Below are 25,025 nucleotides of genomic sequence, written 5' to 3'. Positions count from 1 at the left end.
ATGGATGTGTGGGTCCACGCAGCTTATTCACCTCACAACTGATCCGGATGCCGGCATTGAGGACTCCCGCCATCGGCAGAGGAGTCCTGGTCCTGGCTGTGTAAGCCTATCTCTTTTTTGCTACTGAAGCTTGATGTAACACTGCCACCCATGGTTCTGTGCAATACTGCCCCTACTGGCTGTTCAACATTTGGGTATTGACTCCCCATTCTCTAGTTCCTGGGTCGTCTACATCATCATTATCATTTTTTTGCAGCATAATGTAACAAAATACATTCTGGAGTAGCGCTTTCTCTGGCCACCTGGAATTCTCATTGTTATACCTACTCTTTTAGTCATAGTATCACAACACATGAACAGAAACGGTGCTAGAGGACACAAAAACACCCAAAAGGGAATAATGCAGCACCATTCCCGTCCTGATTCCGTCAGTCTTCAGACTTTTCTCCAGTCTGCCCTACTGACTCCCATGTTGCAGATCCACCTCTGGGGGATTCCTTTGCCATGAAATACGATATTCAAGCCATGATTGCAGAGTTAAACTGTTCTTCAAATTTTCAGCAACTGTCCGCTGATTTGAGAAACGAGTTTGCGTCATTAGCCACTCATACCACTACAGTGGAATCCAATGCAGACTCTAGCTCAAGGGGAATACAGGAAGCATCAAACGATATTTATTTTCTGCACCAAGAACTTGAGATCCTTAGAGACAAAAATGAAGATTTAGAAAATAGAGGGAGGATGAATAACCTCAGGATCAGCAACATTCCAGAATCTATCACCCCCCAGAACCTGGAACCCTATTTGAAATGACTTTTCCTGATGCTTGTTTCTGATCTCTCAAATCATCCTATGCTTATTGAATGGCTCGCAGGGCCAAATCCTTTGGACTATGACTCACCTAGAGACGTAATTCTAAAATTCCTGTTATTCAAGGACAAAGACCAAATCGCTAACGCCAGCAGAGTAAAAGTACACATCTAAGGTTTCAGGTTTTTAGGCCTCAGCCCCTTCCACCATTCTCAAGTGCAGAGAATTTGTGAAATCAACAAGGTATTATGGGACAATGGCTATAAATACAAATGAGGATTCCCCTTTCGTCTGATCGTCGATGTGGGTGGATGCCCAGAGTTTGTGAAAGATCCCAAAGAAGGTAAGGAGCTTCTTCACAGACTTAAACTTGCTGACGGTGGTGCAGGAACTCCCTCTCGTGATCAAGATGAATCCCCACCCTGAACTTCAGGCATGTACAGTATATACCTGGTTTATCTTATCTCTGCTCGGTCTCCCAGCATCTGTAATTACTGTACTTCCATTTTTGAGTCAGTAGGTCACCAAATGATGGTTTCCTTAGTCCACCTAAGCCGGCGGTTGCAGAGGGGAGGTAATGATCCTGCATAAATACTTGCCTTGGATATTGTTCATGTTCCTTTTGTTATACATAATTGAATGTTTTATTGTACTGTTTTTTCTATATCTTTCCAAGAGCAGGTGTTGCATCTATTTAGCATTATACAGTATTTACATAATTTCTGGATGGATGAGATTTGGTCCACTGAAGTTTACACACATCTCCCACCCTTTGGGACTAGTCAGAAGTTTTCCCTAACCCCTTGCTCCCGCTATTTATTTTAGTAGAGCTTTTTGTTTTGTCCTCCCACATTTTGGAGTTGATCTTTTCCCTCCTTACCTAAAAGGCTCAACAGTTGAGAACTTTGCTCTCCCCATAGCAGAGTGAAATTGTTCACATACCCGAATTCCTGGCCCTCCTTTGCTTACTTCTCATTCCCCCACTCCTGGTTCAGGCATCTCTAGTATCATTTTTGGACTAGCTTTGTATTATAACCTGAGCTTCAGATTCAATGGCAAGGTCCAACCCAAGGGTCACCACCCCTTCAACACACAGCAAAATAACAATGGGACGGCCACAAGTGCAGATTCTTAACTAAAGACACCTTGCAAATGTTATATACAGGAAAGAATCAGGAAGAGGCCAGAACTGTGGAACATGATTTCATCCTCCATCAGGACAGCGCACCAGCCCACACAGCAATCCCGGTTACCCCTTCGCACATACATCCTACACCTGTGAATTTGCACGTGAACAAAGATGGACACACGTGCTGGTATGTGTGAAAAGAAAGTACATGAGACGAAGTAGTGGGTCCATGACGCTGCTCACGGCCAGGGTCAGACGGAGACCCAGGAATTTCCAAGGTCTTATGTCTGAAAGGGGTATGTGATGCAGTTATTGGCCGGGAAACGCATTGCAGTGCTAGATACACTCCACACTCACCTAGCACCCGGTGACTTCTTTCTTTTCGCTAAAGTCACATCTGTACTCAGGGGACCCGTTCTACATCAGGTACTGAGGTAAAGAAGAAAACGCCGGAGCTGCGAGACAGCTGACAGATAATGAGCGACAGCGTGGCTCTGACCAATGGAAAATAAGAATGCAGCGGTGTGTGGATGCAGAAGGGGAGGACATAGAAAGGGAATGGTGCTAAAATGTACTGAATATAATTAAATGTAAATGAGAGCATCAGTGTCGTTATTTAGTAGCCACACCTCTTAGATACATCCGTATAACAGGGAAACACCACCATATATCTATCCAGCCTGTGGTTGTGTAAGGATGTGCCCTGTGGGCACATCCATGTTGTGTTCCCTAGCTGGGGACAGCGCTGGGGCAGCTTGTCTGTCCCCAGCGCTTGGTGCGTGGCGGCGGGTGTCCGGTGCAGGGATTACCCTTTTCCCTGCACCGGACAGGAGGCTGCAGGAGGATTCGAATGTTGGCGCCCTCCGGGAGCCAATCGCGGCTCCCGGAGCGGCGGCCAATCAGGAAGAGACGCGGCGAGCCAATCGGCGCTCGCCGCGTCATAGGCCCCGCCCCCGGCGTCTGACGTCTGACGCTGGGCGGGACCAAGAAGGAGAGGCCGCGCCGAAGAGCGGCGAAGAGGAGAGGGACGCCGGGCGCGCGCAGAAGAGCGCGAAGAAGAGAAGACACGGCCGGGAGCAGCGGAGGAGGTCGTCGGCGCGCCGGAGCGCAGAAGAGGATCCGGCGCCGAGGAGAAGACGACGACCGCGGGGAGAGGAGGTCCTGAGGCCGCGGAAGAGGCCAGAAGACGTCGGCCTGCAGAAAGAAGATGTCCAGCGGCGGCTGGACGCAGGGAAGAGACGGAGGCGCCGCTGGCCAGGACGGGTCAGCGGCAGAAGACGGTGGAGGCCCCCAGGTTAGGTAAGGCCTCAGTGAGGCTATCCTCCCCCTCCCCTTTTCCTCCCTCGACCACCAGGGACGGGCATTAGGCCCGAGGACACAATTCAGGCGCTAGGCCTGGGCGCAGTTAGGAGTTTGGGCCCCCAATATTTGATGAGGTGGTTTGGGCATTAGGCCCAAGCCACCCCACTCATGCGGCACCAGTTAGGCGGGCACTAGGCCCGGGGAACAATCTAGGCACTAGGCCTGTGGCTAATAGAGGGCGTTAGGCCCTAGGGTATTTGTGGCCAAATCAGGGATACGATAAGGTGACCCTGGGCACAAGGCCCAGGTCACCCAACGGGCGGCAAGTAGGCGGGCGCTAGGCCCGTGGGCAAAGTCAGGCCTCCGGCCTGTGGGCAGTTAGGGGGCGCTAGGCCCACGAAGCAGTGTTTCCCTGAGGTGAGTAAAGGTGGTACTGGGCGCTAGGCTCAGGCCACCCTGAGAGTACGGTAGGTGGGTGAGCTGTGCGGTCCCCACTACTGGGTGTTCTGGGTCGGGTAGAAAAGGGACAGTACCGTTTTATGTTGTAACTCCGATAGTGTGTTATATGTTGTTACCGTGCAGGGCAAAGTGTATGTGTTGTGTAAGTTGTGCATAGTTGTGTTGCACCACACCCACAGAGCTAGTTTGAGGGCTCCGCTGTTGTAGATAGTATAGGGTGTGACACTAGGTCAGAGTTAGGCCCTGCACGGCTGTTTCTCTTTGCCTCCTTACAGGGACCTGTAAGTGGAGAAGATCGGAGTGCAAGACTCGTGACGGTGAGTAGCATCCGTGTACGTCTGTCCCTTGTTTGTCCCCGAGCGCCGGAGTTAGGATTGCTCACGGACGTGAGAATCCCTTTCATCACACTACGTGCGAAAGCGCGAGTGTGTGAAAGCTGGGTAGCTGAGGCTTTGTGCCGGTGATGACCATTCACCCAGCCGGTGAAGGTCGCAGCCACCCCTGGGGTATCCCCTGTTCCACCGGAAGCAGGGTCGATACCCCCTTTAATGTAGACCATTCTCTCCTCAGCTCGGTCGTCGGTCAGCTCCGAGAGGGAATCGCCGTGTCCGGATCCGAGTGAAGATTTCCAGGTCCGTTGAAGGTTCCGGTACCTGAAGGTGAGAGAGAGCGGCGCCTGGTGAGTACCGAGTCTACACCTGCACGGCAGCAGGCACCACCACACGCACTCGCAGGCCCCCCAACCGCACCTCTCGCATTTGGCGTAGTCGGCAGGATCAAAGAGACCGGATCACGGACACGATGTGGAACGCCACCAAGAAGACCTCCCTGCGGACGGCTCCGGAGAAGACTCACCCCCGGACGTGTGCGGACCAGAGCGACTGGGTGACGGTGTCTGGGGCAGACATCCTGAAGATGGTGCAGCGGTCGGTCCAGCGTGAAAAAGAAGAGCGCCGGGAGAAGGGGCGCAAGAAGGCCGCTGTGACGCCCTGCAAGAAATGTCGGCAAACAGGTCACTTTGCCGACGAGTGTACTTGGCGAGAGACGTCCCCAAAGAAGGTGGTCCAGGAAGCGGACCGAAGACGTCAGAAGGGCCAAGCGAAGAAGGAGTCCTGGTGTTTGCTCTGCGGAAACTACGGGCATGAGCACAACAGTTGTCCTTGGGACGAAGAGTTGAGCGAAGACGAGGTTGATTCCCGGTGTGAAAGCTGTGGAGATCCCCGACATCGGCTCCTGGAATGTCCATGGACGGAAGACAGGACGGACTACGAGGCCAGGTGAAGCAGCTGACGGAATCTCGTCAGCAGCTTTGGGACCGGGTGGCTGCAGAGCCTGTGTGTGCGCTCTGCGAGGCGAGGCGAGGGGACATGCGCTTCCCGATTGTCCGTGGAATGAAGACCGGATGATTGCGGATGGTCGCGCCCAGAGATGGGAGGAGGAAACCAGGGAAATGGAGCGGAAGGCCTTGCTTGAAGTTAATTCGCAGGTGCCCATTTCCTCTGACGCGGAACCAATGGGTGAAGATTCCCCAGTGAAGGAGGTGGACCAGGAACCCGTCTTGGAGAAGGTGGCAGTGGCCCTCCCTTGTTGGAAGTGTCGGCGACCAGGACATGCGGCCAGTGAGTGCCCCTGGGAAGATGCCGCGGACCTACTTTGTCCCAAGAAAGTGACCCCAGTAAGGCAGAATCCTTACCCCGCATGAGGCGGAGGTGGACGACTGGGAGGTGAAGAGACCACGCTGCGAAGAAAAGCGTGAAGACCCAGTGACTGAGACGTCCGGAATCTCCCCGCGATGGAACCGTCCACGACCAGGACGTGCGGAACAGGAGTGTCCTGGGTACCAAGAGATGCCAGCGGAAGCGAAGGAGTACGCTGAGGAAGTAACGATGCCAGCGGAAGCGAAAGAGTACGCTGACGGAAGCAGAGGTGCCAGCGGAAGCGAAGAAGTACGCTGAGGAGGAAAGTAATACCCCAGTCCAAGTATCGGAGGAGGACTCGGACTACGGTGAGCTGTCCGCCGACGAATCCCTCCCAGAACAGATGGAGGACGACTCTGGCGTCGGAAGCGCCGACGAGAGTGACTGGCAGGATCGGGTGGAGTCATGCTCCCAGTTGAATGCCCTCCGTGAAGAGGAGGAGATAGTCCTGGAGCAAGAGTACCTGCCGGGAGTGCCGAGATGGACCGACGTACGGGGACAGGACTGTGATGCCGTGGGAGGACCCGTTCCAGAGGAAGACACAGGACCTTTGGAGATGCCCCACGAGGAAATTCGACATGTGGTGGCTGTTGCCCGGGAGGAACGGATGCCCCGGAGGATTCCGCTGTTGGGTGGTGGTCGATACCACACCCGGAAGACAGGGACGAAGCCACAGACGATATCGGAGGCCAAGAGTGGGTGACTGTTATCCCCGTGGAAGAGATTCCCTTGGTGGCCAACGTCAAGCGACCGTGAGGAGATGCCACTCCCCCAGAGGATCCGCCGATGGAGGTCAGACGTGAGAGGAACCCGGAGCTGGAGGAGGAGGGATGTGGGGTCACAGCTGGTCCAGGCTGGGCCCCCGAATGCACCTTCGCCGGAAGGACCTTGGAATTCCCTGACCCGCGGACAATGGAAGTCGTGAGGAACTTTGTAGGGACTACAAAGGATAAAGGGGGGGGGGAATGTAAGGATGTGCCCTGTGGGCACATCCATGTTGTGTTCCCTAGCTGGGGACAGCGCTGGGGCAGCTTGTCTGTCCCCAGCGCTTGGTGCGTGGCGGCGGGTCCGGTGCAGGGATTACCCTTTTCCCTGCACCGGACAGGAGGCTGCAGGAGGATTCGAATGTTGGCGCCCTCCGGGAGCCAATCGCGGCTCCCGGAGCGGCGGCCAATCAGGAAGAGACGCGGCGAGCCAATCGGCGCTCGCCGCGTCATAGGCCCCGCCCCCAGCGTCTGACGTCTGACGCTGGGCGGGACCAAGAAGGAGAGGCCGCACCGAAGAGCGGCGAAGAGGAGAGGGACGCCGGGCGCGCGCGCAGAAGAGCGCGAAGAAGAGAAGACACGGCCGGGAGCAGCGGAGGAGGTCGTCGGCGCGCCGGAGCGCAGAAGAGGATCCGGCGCCGAGGAGAAGACGACGACCGCGGGGGAGAGGAGGTCCTGAGGCCGCGGAAGAGGCCAGAAGACGTCGGCCTGCAGAAAGAAGATGTCCAGCGGCGGCTGGACGCAGGGAAGAGACGGAGGCGCCGCTGGCCAGGACGGGTCAGCGGCAGAAGACGGTGGAGGCCCCCAGGTTAGGTAAGGCCTCAGTGAGGCTATCCTCCCCCTCCCCTTTTCCCTCCCTCGACCACCAGGGACGGGCATTAGGCCCGAGGACACAATTCAGGGCGCTAGGCCTGGGCGCAGTTAGGAGTTTGGGCCCCCAATATTTGATGAGGTGGTTTGGGCATTAGGCCCAAGCCACCCCACTCATGCGGCACCAGTTAGGCGGGCACTAGGCCCGGGGAACAATCTAGGCACTAGGCCTGTGGCTAATAGAGGGCGTTAGGCCCTAGGGTATTTGTGGCCAAATCAGGGATACGATAAGGTGACCCTGGGCACAAGGCCCAGGTCACCCAACGGGCGGCAAGTAGGCGGGCGCTAGGCCCGTGGGCAAAGTCAGGCCTCCGGCCTGTGGGCAGTTAGGGGGCGCTAGGCCCACGAAGCAGTGTTTCCCTGAGGTGAGTAAAGGTGGTACTGGGCGCTAGGCTCAGGCCACCCTGAGAGTACGGTAGGTGGGTGAGCTGTGCGGTCCCCACTACTGGGTGTTCTGGGTCGGGTAGAAAAGGGACAGTACCGTTTTATGTTGTAACTCCGATAGTGTGTTATATGTTGTTACCGTGCAGGGCAAAGTGTATGTGTTGTGTAAGTTGTGCATAGTTGTGTTGCACCACACCCACAGAGCTAGTTTGAGGGCTCCGCTGTTGTAGATAGTATAGGGTGTGACACTAGGTCAGAGTTAGGCCCTGCACGGCTGTTTCTCTTTGCCTCCTTACAGGGACCTGTAAGTGGAGAAGATCGGAGTGCAAGACTCGTGATGGTGAGTAGCATCCGTGTACGTCTGTCCCTTGTTTGTCCCCGAGCGCCGGAGTTAGGATTGCTCACGGACGTGAGAATCCCTTTCATCACACTACGTGCGAAAGCGCGAGTGTGTGAAAGCTGGGTAGCTGAGGCTTTGTGCCGGTGATGACCATTCACCCAGCCGGTGAAGGTCGCAGCCACCCCTGGGGTATCCCCTGTTCCACCGGAAGCAGGGTCGATACCCCCTTTAATGTAGACCATTCTCTCCTCAGCTCGGTCGTCGGTCAGCTCCGAGAGGGAATCGCCGTGTCCGGATCCGAGTGAAGATTTCCAGGTCCGTTGAAGGTTCCGGTACCTGAAGGTGAGAGAGAGCGGCGCCTGGTGAGTACCGAGTCTACACCTGCACGGCAGCAGGCACCACCACACGCACTCGCAGGCCCCCCCAACCGCACCTCTCGCAGTTGTATTATTACATTACCCTGATAGGCAGCACTACAGACAGGCACCATCTCCTGGGATAGGTGACAGAGCGCAGCAGCTGACAGATCACACAAGTCCCTTAATTGGGTGCAACGTGCCTCAACCAGTGTTATTGTCCAGGAAGTTAGAAATAAACATCAGAATAAAATACCTGGCAGTCCGGCGCTAACTAAACACAGGATAACCCTAACTCACTTACTAAATCACAAGAAGGTGTGTACCGGGCACAGCACACTGGCTTTCAATAGCAGGTTCCTCTCACAGAGACTCCATAGTCTCTCCTTTTCCCCAGGCAGTGTGTGAGACAGATGATCAGACTGACAGCCTCTTCATCACACACCTACAGCTGAAGGCCCTAATTAGCCTCAGTGAGAATAATAGCCCAAAAGACCTGAGCTGGGCCAAAATGGATGGAGACCCCGCCCTCTCTTCTCACTTCCAACCCCAGGACCCTTATTCGGTTCTTACCAAAAGCTCTCAGTCTGCACTCCTCCTCTCCTCTCTTGTCTGCACTCCCCCCCTCTCTTGTCTGCACTCTCCCCTCTCTCTTGTCTGCACTCCCCCCCTCCTCTCTTGTCTGTCCCCCCCCCCCCTCTCTCTTGTCTGCACTCCTCCGCCCTCTCTCTTGTCTGCACTCCCCCCCTCCTCTCTTGTCTGTCCCCCCTCTCTCTTGTCTGCACTCCTCCCCTCCTCTCTTGTCTGCACTCTTCCCCCCTCCTCTCTTGTCTGCACTCCTCCACTCCTCTCTTGTCTGCACTCTCCCCCCCTCTCTCTTGTCTGCACTCATCCCCTCCTCTCTTGTCTGCACTCCCCCTTCTCTTGTCTGCACTCCCCCCCTCCTCTCTTGTCTGCACTCCCCCTTCTCTTGTCTGCACTCCACCCCTCCTCTCTTGTCTGCACTCCTCCCCCCCTCTCTTGTCTGCACTCCTCCCCTCTCTCTTGTCTGCACTCCCCCCCTCCTCTCTTGTCTGCACTCCCCCTTCTCTTGTCTGCACTCCTCCCCTCCTCTCTTGTCTGCACTCCTCCCCCCCTCTCTTGTCTGCACTCCTCCCCTCTCTCTTGTCTGCACTCCCCCCCTCCTCTCTTGTCTGCACTCTTCCCCCCCCCTCTCTTGTCTGCACTCCCCCCCTCCTCTCTTGTCTGCACTCCTCCCCTCTCTCTTGTCTGCACTCCCCCTTCTCTTGTCTGCACTCCTCCCCTCCTCTCTTGTCTGCACTCCTCCCCCCCTCTCTTGTCTGCACTCCTCCCCTCTCTCTTGTCTGCACTCCCCCCCTCCTCTCTTGTCTGCACTCCCCCTTCTCTTGTCTGCACTCCTCCCCTCCTCTCTTGTCTGCACTCCTCCCCCCCTCTCTTGTCTGCACTCCTCCCCTCTCTCTTGTCTCCCCCCTCCTCTCTTGTCTGCACTCTTCCCCCCCCCTCTCTTGTCTGCACTCCCCCCCTCCTCTCTTGTCTGCACTCCTCCCCTCTCTCTTGTCTGCACTCCCCCTTCTCTTGTCTGCACTCCTCCCCTCCTCTCTTGTCTGCACTCCTCCCCCCCTCTCTTGTCTGCACTCCTCCCCTCTCTCTTGTCTGCACTCCCCCCCTCCTCTCTTGTCTGCACTCCCCCTTCTCTTGTCTGCACTCCTCCCCCCCTCTCTTGTCTGCACTCCTCCCCTCTCTCTTGTCTGCACTCCCCCTTCTCTTGTCTGCACTCCTCCCCTCCTCTCTTGTCTGCACTCCTCCCCCCCTCTCTTGTCTGCACTCCTCCCCTCTCTCTTGTCTGCACTCCCCCCCCTCCTCTCTTGTCTGCACTCCCCCTTCTCTTGTCTGCACTCCTCCCCCCCTCTCTTGTCTGCACTCTCCCCTCTCTCTTGTCTGCACTCCCCCTTCTCTTGTCTGCACTCCCCCCCTACTCTCTTGTCTGCACTCCTCCCCTCTCTCTTGTCTGCACTCCCCCCCCTCCTCTCTTGTCTGCACTCCCCCCCCTCCTCTCTTGTCTGCACTCCTCCCCCCCTCTCTTGTCTGCACTCCCCCTTCTCTTGTCTGCACTCCCCCCCCTCCTCTCTTGTCTGCACTCCTCCCCTCTCTCTTGTCTGCACTCCCCCCCCTCCTCTCTTGTCTGCACTCCCCCTTCTCTTGTCTGCACTCCTCCACTCCTCTCTTGTCTGCACTCCTCCCCCCCTCTCTTGTCTGCACTCCCCCTTCTCTTGTCTGCACTCCCCCCCTCCTCTCTTGTCTGCACTCCTCCCCTCTCTCTTGTCTGCACTCCCCCCCCTCCTCTCTTGTCTGCACTCCCCCTTCTCTTGTCTGCACTCCCTCCACTCCTCTCTTGTCTGCACTCCCCCTTCTCTTGTCTGCACTCCCCCCCCTCCTCTCTTGTCTGCACTCCTCCCCCCCTCTCTTGTCTGCACTCCCCCCTCTCTTGTCTGCACTCCCCCCCTCCTCTCTTGTCTGCACTCCTCCCCCCCTCTCTTGTCTGCACTCCCCCCTTCTCTTGTCTGCACTCCCCTCCTCCTCTCTTGTCTGCACTCCTCTCTTGTCTGCACTCCCCCTTCTCTTGTCTGCACTCCCCCCCCTCCTCTCTTGTCTGCACTCCTCTCTTGTCTGCACTCCCCCTTCTCTTGTCTGCACTCCCCTCCTCCTCTCTTGTCTGCACTCCTCTCTTGTCTGCACTCCCCCTTCTCTTGTCTGCACTCCCCCCCTCCTCTCTTGTCTGCACTCCTCTCTTGTCTGCACTCCCCCTTCTCTTGTCTGCACTCCCCCCCTCCTCTCTTGTCTGCACTCCTCTCTTGTCTGCACTCCCCCTTCTCTTGTCTGCACTCCTCCCCCCCTCTCTTGTCTGCACTCCCCCCCCTCCTCTCTTGTCTGCACTCCCCCCTTCTCTTGTCTGCACTCCCCCCCTCCTCTCTTGTCTGCACTCCTCTCTTGTCTGCACTCCCCCTTCTCTTGTCTGCACTCCTCCCCCCCTCTCTTGTCTGGCACTCCCCCCCTCCTCTCTTGTCTGCACTCCTCCCCCCCCTCTCTTGTCTGCACTCCCCCTTCTCTTGTCTGCACTCCTCCCCTCTCTCTTGTCTGCACTCCCCCCCCTCCTCTCTTGTCTGCACTCCTCTCTTGTCTGCACTCCCCCTTCTCTTGTCTGCACTCCCCCCCTCCTCTCTTGTCTGCACTCCCCCTTCTCTTGTCTGCACTCCCCCTTCTCTTGTCTGCACTCCTCCCCTCTCTCTTGTCTGCACTCCTCTCTTGTCTGCACTCCTCCCCTCCTCTCTTGTCTGCACTCCCCCTTCTCTTGTCTGCACTCCTCCCCTCTCTCTTGTCTGCACTCCTCTCTTGTCTGCACTCCTCCCCCCCCTCTCTTGTCTGCACTCCCCCCCTCCTCTCTTGTCTGCACTCCTCCCCCCCTCTCTTGTCTGCACTCCTCCCCCTCCTCTCTTGTCTGCACTCCCCCCCCCCTCTCTTGTCTGCACTCCTCCCCCCTCTCTTGTCTGCACTCCTCCCCCCCTCTCTTGTCTGCACTCCTCCCCCCCTCTCTTGTCTGCACTCCTCCCCCCCTCTCTTGTCTGCACTCCTCCCCCCCCTCTCTTGTCTGCACTCCTCCCCCTCCTCTCTTGTCTGCACTCCCCCCCTCCTCTCTTGTCTGCACTCCTCCCCCCCTCTTGTCTGCACTCCTCCCCCTCCTCTCTTGTCTGCACTCCCCCCCCTCTCTTGTCTGCACTCCTCCCCCCCTCTCTTGTCTGCACTCCCCCCCCTCCTCTCTTGTCTGCACTCCTCCCCTCTCTCTTGTCTGCACTCCCTCCCTCTCTCTTGTCTGCACTCCTCCACTCCTCTATTGTCTGCACTCCCCCCCTCTCTCTTGTCTGCACTCCCCCCCTCCTCTCTTGTCTGCACTCCCCCCTCTCTCTTGTCTACACTCCCCCTCTCTCGTCTGCACTCCCCCCTCTCTCTTGTCTGCCCTCCCCCCTCCTCTCTTGTCTGCCCTCCCCCCTCCTCTCTTGTCTGCACCCCTCTCTCTCTCTTGTCTGCACCCCTCCCTCTCTCTTGTCTGCACCCCTCCCTCTCTCTCTCTCTTTTCCACCCCCCTCCCCCAATGTGTATAAGAAGCTGTACCTGGCGCAATGTGTATAAGAGGTTGTACGTGGTACAATGTGTATTGGTCATACTGTCAGTCATTAATGCTTGGTCTATGGATAATGTGCGGTATGATCATACTGTCAGTCATTAATGCTTGGTCTATGGATAATGTGTATTGATCATACTGTCAGTCATTAATGCTTGGTCTATGGATAATGTGTGGTATGGTCATACTGTCAGTCATTAATGCTTGGTCTATGGATAATGTGTGGTATGGTCATACTGTCATTCATTAATGCTTGGTCTATGGATAATGTGTGGTACGGTCATACTGTCAAGTCATTGATGCTTGGTCTATGGATAATGTGTGATATGGTCATACTGTCAGTCATTAATGCTTTGTCTATGGATAATGTGTGGTACGGTCATACCGTCAGTCATTAATGCTTGGTCTATGGATAATGTGTGGTACGGTCATACTGTCAGTCATTAATGCTTGGTCTATGGATAATGTGGAGTATGTTCACACTGTCAGTCATTAATGCTTGTCTATGGATAATGTGTGGTATGGTCATACTGTCAGTCATTAATGCTTGGTCTATGGATAATGTGTGGTATGGTCATACTGTCAGTCATTAATGCTTGGTCTATGGATAATGTGCGGTATGGTCATACTGTCAGTCATTAATGCTTGGTCTATGGATAATGTGTGGTACGGTCATACTGTCAGTCATTAATGCTTGGTCTATGGATAATGTGTGGTACGGTCATACTGTCAGTCATTAATGCTTGGTCTATGGATAATGTGTGGTACGGTCATACTGTCAGTCATTAATGCTTGGTCTATGGATAATGTGTGGTAAGGTCTTACTGTCAGTCATTAATGCTTGGTCTATGGATAATGTGTGGTATGGTCTTACTGTCAGTCATTAATGCTTGGTCTATGGATAATGTGTGGTATGGTCATACTGTCAGTCATTAATGCTTGGTCTATGGATAATGTGTGGTACGGTCATACTGTCAGTCATTAATGCTTGGTCTATGGATAATGTGTGTATGGTCACATACTGTCAGTCATTAATGCTTGGTCTATGGATAATGTGTGGTACGGTCATACTGTCAGTCATTAATGCTTGGTCTATGGATAATGTGTGGTACGGTCATACTGTCAGTCATTAATGCTTTGTTTACCTGTTTTGTAGTTTGGAAGTTGTGATACTCCAGGCCACGTGTCCTCTCTCGGCAGTCCTATAACCTGTAAAAATAAGTAGTTTTCAGTAGATAACACTGTAATAAAAATACACGAAAGCAGCATAAGCTTAAAGATATAATAGAGCACACAATTTATACACAATATACTATATGTCTAGGTGCTATTGTTTTTTTTAAAACTAATAAAGTTGCATTCACCATGTCAGGGAATTAGAGAGACATAAATACAATGGAAATATGCTGTAAAGATCACTGTAATAATGCACTGATCTCACTGATCCTGCAGCCCAGCAGCTGCACCTATGCTAACCCCTCACTGTGCTACAGTCACATCTACAGCGTCCTCCTTCCCTACTAACATCTGAGAAAGTCACAGGTACAGCGTCCTCCTTCCCTACTAACATCTGAGAAAGTCACAGGTACAGCGTCCTCCTTCCCTACTAACATCTGAGAAAGTCACAGGTACAGCGTCCTCCTTCCCTACTAACATCTGAGAAAGTCACAGGTGCAGCGTCCTCCTTCCCTACTAACATCTGAGAAAGTCACAGGTACAGCGTCCTCCTTCCCTACTAACATCTGAGAAAGTCACAGGTACAGCGTCCTCCTTCCCTACTAACATCTGAGAAAGTCACAGGTACAGCGTCCTCCTTCCCTACTAACATCTGAGAAAGTCACAGGTACAGCGTCCTCCTTCCCTACTAACATCTGAGAAAGTCACAGGTACAGCGTCCTCCTTCCCTACTAACATCTGAGAAAGTCACATCTACAGCGTCCTCCTTCCCTACTAACATCTGAGAAAGTCACATCTACAGCGTCCTCCTTCCCTACTAACATCTGAGAAAGTCACAGGTACAGCGTCCTCCTTCCCTACTAACATCTGAGAAAGTCACAGGTACAGCGTCCTCCTTCCCTACTAACATATGAGAAAGTCACAGGTACAGCGTCCTCCTTCCCTACTAACATCTGAGAAAGTCACAGGTACAGCATCCTCCTTCCCTACTAACATCTGAGAAAGTCACAGGTACAGCGTCCTCCTTCCCTACTAACATCTGAGAAAGTCACATCTACAGCGTCCTCCTTCCCTACTAACATCTGAGAAAGTCACATCTACAGCGTCCTCCTTCCCTACTAACATCTGAGAAAGTCACAGGTACAGCGTCCTCCTTCCCTACTAACATCTGAGAAAGTCACAGGTACAGCGTCCTCCTTCCCTACTAACATCTGAGAAAGTCACAGGTACAGCGTCCTCCTTCCCTACTAACATCTGAGAAAGTCACAGGTACAGCGTCCTCCTTCCCTACTAACATCTGAGAAAGTCACAGGTACAGCGTCCTCCTTCCCTACTAACATCTGAGAAAGTCACAGGTACAGCGTCCTCCTTCCCTACTAACATCTGAGAAAGTCACAGGTACAGCGTCCTCCTTCCCTACTAACATCTGAGAAAGTCACAGGTACAGCGTCCTCCTTCCCTACTAACATCTGAGAAAGTCACAGGTACAGCGTCCTCCTTCCCTACTAACATCTGAGAAAGTCACAGGTACAGCGTCCTCCTTCCCTACTAACATCTGAGAAAGTCACAGGTACAGCGTCCTCCTTCCCTACTAACATATGAGAAAGTCACAGGTACAGCGTCCTCCTTCCCTACTAACATCTGAGAAAGTCACAGGTACAGCGTCCTCCTTCCCTACTAACATCTGAGAAAGTCACAGGTACAGCGTCCTCCTTCCCTACTAACATCTGAGAAAGTCACAGGTGCAGCGTCCTCCTTCCCTACTAATGTCTGAGAAAGTCACAGGTACAGCGTCCTCCTTCCCTACTAACATCTGAGAAAGTCACAGGTGCAGCGTCCTCCTTCCCTACTAACATCTGAGAAAGTCACAGGTGCAGCGTCCTCCTTCCCCACTAATGTCTGAGAAAGTCACAGGTACAGCGTCCTCCTTCCCTACTAACATCTGAGAAAGTCACAGGTACAGCGTCCTCCTTCCCTACTAACATCTGAGAAAGTCACAGGTGCAGCGTCCTCCTTCCCTACTAATGTCTGAGAAAGTCCCAGTTGCAGCGTCCTCCTTCCCTACTAACATCTGAGAAAGTCACAGGTGCAGCGTCCTCCTTCCCTACTAATGTCTGAGAAAGTCCCAGTTGCAGCGTCCTCCTTCCCTACTAATGTCTGAGAAAGTCCCAGTTGCAGCGTCCTCCTTCCCTACTAACATCTGAGAAAGTCACAGGTGCAGCGTCCTCCTTCCCTACTAATGTCTGAGAAAGTCCCAGTTGCAGCGTCCTCCTTCCCTACTAACATCTGAGAAAGTCACAGGTGCAGCGTCCTCCTTCCCTACTAATGTCTGAGAAAGTCCCAGTTGCAGCGTCATCCTTCCCTACTAACATCTGAGAAAGTCACAGGTGCAGCGTCCTCCTTCCCTACTAACATCTGACAAAAAGTCACAGGTGCAGCGTCCTCCTTCCCTACTAACATCTGAGAAAGTCACAGGTGCAGCGTCCTCCTTCCCTACTAATGTCTGAGAAAGTCCCAGTTGCAGCGTCCTCCTTCCCTACTAACATCTGAGAAAGTCACAGGTGCAGCGTCCTCCTTCCCTACTAACATCTGACAAAAAGTCACAGGTGCAGCGTCCTCCTTCCCTACTAACATCTGAGAAAGTCACAGGTGCAGCGTCCTCCTTCCCTACTAATGTCTGAGAAAGACCCAGGTGCAGCGTCCTCCTTCCCTACTAACATCTGAGAAAGTCACAGGTGCAGCGTCCTCCTTCCCTACTAATGTCTGAGAAAGTCACAGGTCAAGGAACTCCTCCCCTAGTGAAGTCTAATACAGTCACAGGTACAGTGTCAGACTACCCGAGTAACATCTGATACAGTCACAGGTACAGCGTCCTACTACCCGAGTAATATCTGATACAGGCACAGGTACAGCGTCCTACTACCCGAGTAATATCTGATACAGGCACAGGTACAGCGTCCTACTACCCGAGTAACATCTGATACAGGCACAGGTACAGTGTCCTACTACCCGAGTAACATCTGATACAGGCACAGGTACAGCGTCCTACTACCCAAGTAACATCTGATACAGGCACAGGTACAGCGTCCTACTACCCGAGTAACATCTGATACAGGCACAGGTACAGTGTCCTACTACCCGAGTAACATCTGATACAGGCACAGGTACAGCGTCCTACTACCCGAGTAACATCTGATACAGGCACAGGTACAGTGTCCTACTACCCGAGTAACATCTGATACAGTCACAGGTACAGCGTCCTACTACCCAAGTAACATCTGATACAGGCACAGGTACAGTGTCCTACTACCCGAGTAACATCTGATACAGGCACAGGTACAGCGTCCTACTACCCGAGTAATATCTGATACAGGCACAGGTACAGCGTCCTACTACCCGAGTAACATCTGATACAGGCACAGGTACAGCGTCCTACTACCCGAGTAACATCTGATACAGTCACAGGTACAGCATCCTACTACCCGAGTAACATCTGATACAGTCACAGGTACAGCGTCCTACTACCCAAGTAACATCTGATACAGGCACAGGTACAGCGTCCTACTACCCGAGTAACATCTGATACAGGCACAGGTACAGTGTCCTACTACCCGAGTAACATCTGATACAGGCACAGGTACAGCGTCCTACTACCCAAGTAACATCTGATACAGTCACAGGTACAGCGTCCTACTACCCGAGTAACATCTGATACAGGCACAGGTACAGCGTCCTACTACACGAGTAACATCTGATAAAGTCACAGGTACAGCGTCATACTACCCGAGTAACATCTGATAAAGTCACAGGTACAGCGTCATACTACCCGAGTAACATCTGATACAGTTACAGGTACAGTGTCATACTACCCAAGTAACATCTGATACAGGCACAGGTACAGCGTCCTACTACCCAAGTAACAACTGATACAGGCACAGGTACAGCGTCCTACTACCAGAGTAACATCTGATACAGTCACAGGTACAGCGTCCTACTACCCGAGTAACATCTGATACAGTCACAGGTACAGCGTCCTACTACCCAAGTAACATCTGATACAGTCACAGGTACAGCGTCCTACTACCCGAGTAACATCTGATACAGGCACAGGTACAGCGTCCTACTACCCAAGTAACATCTGATACAGACACAGGTACAGCGTCCTACTACACGAGTAACATCTGATACAGTCACAGGTACAGCGTCATACTACCCGAGTAACATCTGATACAGTTACAGGTACAGCGTCATACAACCCAAGTAACATCTGATACAGGCACAGGTACAGCGTCCTACTACCCGAGTAACATCTGATACAGTCACAGGTACAGCGTCCTACTACCCGAGTAACATCTGATACAGTCACAGGTACAGCATCCTACTACCCGAGTAACATCTGATACAGTCACAGGTACAGTGTCCGACTACCCGAGTAACATCTGATACAGGCACAGGTACAGCGTCATACAACCCAAGTAACATGTAATACAGTCACAGGTACAGCGTCCTACTACCCGAGTAACATCTGATACAGGCACAGGTACAGCATCCTACCACCCGAGTAACATCTGATACAGTCACAGGTACAGCGTCCTACTACCCGAGTAACATCTGATACAGTCACAGGTACAGCGTCCTACTACCCGAGTAACATCTGATACAGTCACAGGTACAGCATCCTACTACCCAAGTAACATCTGATACAGTCACAGGTACAGCGTCCTACTACCCGAGTAACATCTGATACAGTCACAGGTACAGCGTCCTACTACCCGAGTAACATGTAATACAGTCACAGGTACAGCGTCCTACTACCCGAGTAACATCTGATACAGTCACAGGTACAGCGTCCTACTACACGAGTAACATCTGATACAGGCACAGGTACAACTTCCTACTATCCGAGTAACATCTGATACAGTCACAGGTATTGAGTCATACTACCTGCGTAACATCTGATACTAGCACAGGTACTGGGTCCTACTATCTGAGTAACATCTAATACAGTCACAGGTACAGCGTCCTACTCCCAGAGTAACATCTGATACAGTAAAGGTACAGCGTCCGACTACCCGAGTAACATCTGATACAGGTACAGGTACAACTTCCTACTACCCGAGTAACATCTGATACATGCACAGGTACCATGTCCTACTACCTGAGAAACATCTGATACAGGCACAGGTACAGCGTCCTACTACCCGAGTAACATCTGATACAGTCACAGGTACAACATCGTACTACCCGAGTAACATCTGATACAGTCACAGATACTGCATCCTACTACCCGAGTAACATCTGATACAGTCACAGATACTGCATCCTACTACCCGAGTAACATCTGATACAGGCACAGGTACAGCGTCCTACTACCCGAGTAACATCTGATAAAGGCACAGGTACAGCATCCTACATTCCGAGTAACATCTGATACAGTCACAGATACTGCATCCTACTACCTGAGTAACATCTGATACAGTCACAGATACAGCATTCTACTACCCGAGTAACATCTGATACAGGCACAGGTACAGCGTCCTACTACCCGAGTAACATCTGATACAGGCACAGGTACCGGTTCCTACTATCTGAGTAACATCTAATACAGGCACATGTACAGCGTCCTACTACCTGAGTAACATCTGATACAGTTACAGATACAGCATTCTACTACCCGAGTAACATCTGATACAGGCACAGGTACAACATCCTACTACCCAAGTAATATCTGATACAGGCACAGGTACAGCGTCCTACTACCTGAGTAACATCTGATACAGGCACAGGTACAGCGTCCTACTACCCGAGTAACATCTGATAAAGGCACAGGTACAGCATCCTACATTCCGAGTAACATCTGATACAGTCACAGATACTGCATCCTACTACCTGAGTAACATCTGATACAGTCACAGATACAGCATTCTACTACCCGAGTAACATCTGATACAGGCACAGGTACAGCGTCCTACTACCCGAGTAACATCTGATACAGGCACAGGTACCGGTTCCTACTATCTGAGTAACATCTAATACAGGCACATGTACAGCGTCCTACTACCCGAGTAACATCTGATAAAGGCACAGGTACAGCGTCCTACTACCCGAGTAACATCTGATACAGGCACAGGTACCGGTTCCTACTATCTGAGTAACATCTAATACAGGCACATGTACAGCGTCCTACTACCCGAGTAACATCTGATAAAGGCACAGGTACAGCATCCTACATTCCGAGTAACATCTGATACAGTCACAGATACTGCATCCTACTACCTGAGTTACATCTGATACAGTCACAGATACTGCATCCTACTACCCGAGTAACATCTGATACAGGCACAGGTACAGCGTCCTACTACCCGAGTAACATCTGATACAGTAAAGGTACAGCGTCCGACTACCCGAGTAACATCTGATACAGGTACAGGTACAACTTCCTACTACCCGAGTAACATCTGATACATGCACAGGTACCATGTCCTACTACCTGAGAAACATCTGATACAGGCACAGGTACAGCGTCCTACTACCCGAGTAACATCTGATACAGTCACAGGTACAACATCGTACTACCCGAGTAACATCTGATACAGTCACAGATACTGCATCCTACTACCCGAGTAACATCTGATACAGTCACAGATACTGCATCCTACTACCCGAGTAACATCTGATACAGGCACAGGTACAGCGTCCTACTACCCAAGTAACATCTGATACAGTCACAGGTACAACATCGTACTACCCGAGTAACATCTGATACAGTCACAGATACTGCATCCTACTACCCGAGTAACATCTGATACAGTCACAGATACTGCATCCTACTACCCGAGTAACATCTGATACAGGCACAGGTACAGCGTCCTACTACCCGAGTAACATCTGATAAAGGCACAGGTACAGCATCCTACATTCCGAGTAACATCTGATACAGTCACAGATACTGCATCCTACTACCTGAGTAACATCTGATACAGTCACAGATACAGCATTCTACTACCCGAGTAACATCTGATACAGGCACAGGTACAGCGTCCTACTACCCGAGTAACATCTGATACAGGCACAGGTACCGGTTCCTACTATCTGAGTAACATCTAATACAGGCACATGTACAGCGTCCTACTACCTGAGTAACATCTGATACAGTTACAGATACAGCATTCTACTACCCGAGTAACATCTGATACAGGCACAGGTACAACATCCTACTACCCAAGTAATATCTGATACAGGCACAGGTACAGCGTCCTACTACCTGAGTAACATCTGATACAGGCACAGGTACAGCGTCCTACTACCCGAGTAACATCTGATAAAGGCACAGGTACAGCATCCTACATTCCGAGTAACATCTGATACAGTCACAGATACTGCATCCTACTACCTGAGTAACATCTGATACAGTCACAGATACAGCATTCTACTACCCGAGTAACATCTGATACAGGCACAGGTACAGCGTCCTACTACCCGAGTAACATCTGATACAGGCACAGGTACCGGTTCCTACTATCTGAGTAACATCTAATACAGGCACATGTACAGCGTCCTACTACCCGAGTAACATCTGATAAAGGCACAGGTACAGCGTCCTACTACCCGAGTAACATCTGATACAGGCACAGGTACCGGTTCCTACTATCTGAGTAACATCTAATACAGGCACATGTACAGCGTCCTACTACCCGAGTAACATCTGATAAAGGCACAGGTACAGCATCCTACATTCCGAGTAACATCTGATACAGTCACAGATACTGCATCCTACTACCTGAGTTACATCTGATACAGTCACAGATACTGCATCCTACTACCCGAGTAACATCTGATACAGGCACAGGTACAGCGTCCTACTACCCGAGTAACATCTGATACAGGCACAGGTACCGGTTCCTACTATCTGAGTAACATCTAATACAGGCACATGTACAGCGTCCTACTACCCGAGTAACATCTGATAAAGGCACAGGTACAGCGTCCTACTACCCGAGTAACATCTGATACAGGCACAGGTACAACATACTACTACCAGAGTAACATCTGATACAGGTACAGTGTCCTACTACTAGAGATGAGCGGGTTCGGTTTCTTTGAATCCGAACCCGCACGAACTTCACTTTTTTTTCCACGGGTCCGAGCGACTCGGATCTTCCCGCCTTGCTCGGTTAACCCGAGCGCGCCCGAACGTCATCATGACGCTGTCGGATTCTCGCGAGGCTCGGATTCTATCGCGAGACTCGGATTCTATATAAGGAGCCGCGCGTCGCCGCCATTTTCACTCGTGCATTGAGATTGATAGGGAGAGGACGTGTCTGGCGTCCTCTCCATTAGAATAGAGATAGATAGATTAGATAGAGAGAGATTGTGCAGAGTCGCAGACAGAGTTAGTTTACCACAGTCAGTGACCAGTGCAGTTGCTAGTTAACTTTTATTTAATATAATATATCCGTTCACTTCTCTCTGCTATATCCGTTCTCTGCCTGAAAAAAAAAACGATACACAGCACAGTCAGTCACACAGTGTGACTCAGTCTGTGTGCACTCAGCTCAGCCCAGTGTGCTGCACAGTCATCAATGTATAAATTAAAAGCTTATAATTAATTGTGGGGGAGACTGGGGAGCACTGCAGGTTGTTAGCAGGAGCCAGGAGTACAATTATATTAATTAACAGTGCACACTTTTGCTGCAGGAGTGGTGACCAGTGCCTGACCACCAGTATAGTATTGTTGTATACTACTAATATCTCTTTAAATATCAACCAGTCTATATTAGCAGCAGACACAGTACAGTGCGGTAGTTCACGGCTGTGGCTACCTCTGTGTCGGCACACGGCAGGCAGTCCGTCCGACCAGAATTGTATTATTTATTATTATATACCTACCACCTAACCGTGGTTTTTTTTTCATTCTTTATACCGTCATAGTGTCATCCTAATTGTTACGAGTATACTACTATCTCTTTATCAACCAGTGTACAGTGCGGTAGTTCACGGCTGTGGCTACCTCTGTGTCGGCACACGGCAGGCAGTCCGTCCGACCAGAATTGTATTATTTATTATTATATACCTACCACCTAACCGTGGTTTTTTTTTCATTCTTTATACCGTCATAGTGTCATCCTAATTGTTACGAGTATACTACTATCTCTTTATCAACCAGTGTACAGTGCGGTAGTTCACGGCTGTGGCTACCTCTGTGTCGGCACACGGCAGGCAGTCCGTCCGACCAGAATTGTATTATTTATTATTATATACCTACCACCTAACCGTGGTTTTTTTTTCATTCTTTATACCGTCATAGTGTCATCCTAATTGTTACGAGTATACTACTATCTCTTTATCAACCAGTGTACAGTGCGGTAGTTCACGGCTGTGGCTACCTCTGTGTCGGCACACGGCAGGCAGTCCGTCCGACCAGAATTGTATTATTTATTATTATATACCTACCACCTAACCGTGGTTTTTTTTTCATTCTTTATACCGTCAAAGTGTCATCCTAATTGTTACGAGTATACTACTATCTCTTTATCAACCAGTGTACAGTGCGGTAGTTCACGGCTGTGGCTACCTCTGTGTCGGCACACGGCAGGCAGTCCGTCCGACCAGAATTGTATTATTTATTATTATATACCTACCACCTAACCGTGGTTTTTTTTTCATTCTTTATACCGTCATAGTGTCATCCTAATTGTTACGAGTATACTACTATCTCTTTATCAACCAGTGTACAGTGCGGTAGTTCACGGCTGTGGCTACCTCTGTGTCGGCAGTCGGCAGGCAGTCCGTCCATCCATAATTGTATTATTATTATAATATATACCACCTAACCGTGGTTTTTTTTTCATTCTTTATACCGTCGTCATAGTGTCATACTAGTTGTTACGAGTATACTACTATCTCTTTATCAACCAGTGTACAGTGCGGTAGTTCACGGCTGTGGCTACCTCTGTGTCGGCAGTCGGCAGGCAGTCCGTCCATCCATAATTGTATTATTATTATAATATATACCACCTAACCGTGGTTTTTTTTTCATTCTTTATACCGTCGTCATAGTGTCATACTAGTTGTTACGAGTATACTACTATCTCTTTATCAACCAGTGTACAGTGCGGTAGTTCACGGCTGTGGCTACCTCTGTGTCGGCAGTCGGCAGGCAGTCCGTCCATCCATAATTGTATTATTATTATAATATATACCACCTAACCGTGGTTTTTTTTTCATTCTTTATACCGTCGTCATAGTGTCATACTAGTTGTTACGAGTATACTACTATCTCTTTATCAACCAGTGTACAGTGCGGTAGTTCACGGCTGTGGCTACCTCTGTGTCGGCAGTCGGCAGGCAGTCCGTCCATCCATAATTGTATTATTATTATAATATATACCACCTAACCGTGGTTTTTTTTTCATTCTTTATACCGTCGTCATAGTGTCATACTAGTTGTTACGAGTATACTACTATCTCTTTATCAACCAGTGTACAGTGCGGTAGTTCACGGCTGTGGCTACCTCTGTGTCGGCAGTCGGCAGGCAGTCCGTCCATCCATAATTGTATTATTATTATAATATATACCACCTAACCGTGGTTTTTTTTTCATTCTTTATACCGTCGTCATAGTGTCATACTAGTTGTTACGAGTATACTACTATCTCTTTATCAACCAGTGTACAGTGCGGTAGTTCACGGCTGTGGCTACCTCTGTGTCGGCAGTCGGCAGGCAGTCCGTCCATCCATAATTGTATTATTATTATAATATATACCACCTAACCGTGGTTTTTTTATACCACCTAACCGTGGCAGTCCGTCCATAATTGTATACTAGTATCCAATCCATCCATCTCCATTGTTTACCTGAGGTGCCTTTTAGTTCTGCCTATAAAATATGGAGAACAAAAAAGTTGAGGTTCCAAAATTAGGGAAAGATCAAGATCCACTTCCACCTCGTGCTGAAGCTGCTGCCACTAGTCATGGCCGAGACGATGAAATGCCAGCAACGTCGTCTGCCAAGGCCGATGCCCAATGTCATAGTACAGAGCATGTCAAATCCAAAACACCAAATATCAGAAAAAAAAGGACTCCAAAACCTAAAATAAAATTGTCGGAGGAGAAGCGTAAACTTGCCAATATGCCATTTACCACACGGAGTGGCAAGGAACGGCTGAGGCCCTGGCCTATGTTCATGGCTAGTGGTTCAGCTTCACATGAGGATGGAAGCACTCAGCCTCTCGCTAGAAAACTGAAAAGACTCAAGCTGGCAAAAGCACCGCAAAGAACTGTGCGTTCTTTGAAATCCCAAATCCACAAGGAGAGTCCAATTGTGTCGTTTGCGATGCCTGACCTTCCCAACACTGGACGTGAAGAGCATGCGCCTTCCACTATTTGCATGCCCCCTGCAAGTGCTGGAAGGAGCACCCGCAGTCCAGTTCCTGATAGTCAGATTGAAGATGTCAGTGTTGAAGTACACCAGGATGAGGAGGATATGGGTGTTGCTGGCGCTGGGGAGGAAATTGACCAGGAGGATTCTGATGGTGAGG

At 51.0% G+C, this 25,025-nt stretch overlaps 1 protein-coding gene across 1 annotated transcript in view; it reads right to left on the bottom strand.

Moving 5' to 3' along the window:
* Positions 1 to 13,454: 13,454 nt before the first annotated feature.
* CDK15 (cyclin dependent kinase 15) overlaps positions 13,455 to 25,025 on the bottom strand; it is a gene marked incomplete at its 3' end in the record, with an annotated part of 538,867 nt that continues 527,296 nt past the window's right edge. Inside the window, exon 12 of the mRNA XM_063950471.1 lies at positions 13,455 to 13,518. Coding sequence (XP_063806541.1) covers positions 13,455 to 13,518 — 64 coding nt within the window. The remainder of the gene's footprint in view (positions 13,519 to 25,025) is intronic.

The sequence above is a fragment of the Pseudophryne corroboree genome (assembly GCF_028390025.1).
Source record: "Pseudophryne corroboree isolate aPseCor3 chromosome 7 unlocalized genomic scaffold, aPseCor3.hap2 SUPER_7_unloc_9, whole genome shotgun sequence".
NCBI lineage: Eukaryota > Metazoa > Chordata > Amphibia > Anura > Myobatrachidae > Pseudophryne > Pseudophryne corroboree.
This window is presented reverse-complemented; position numbering and strand designations above follow the sequence as displayed.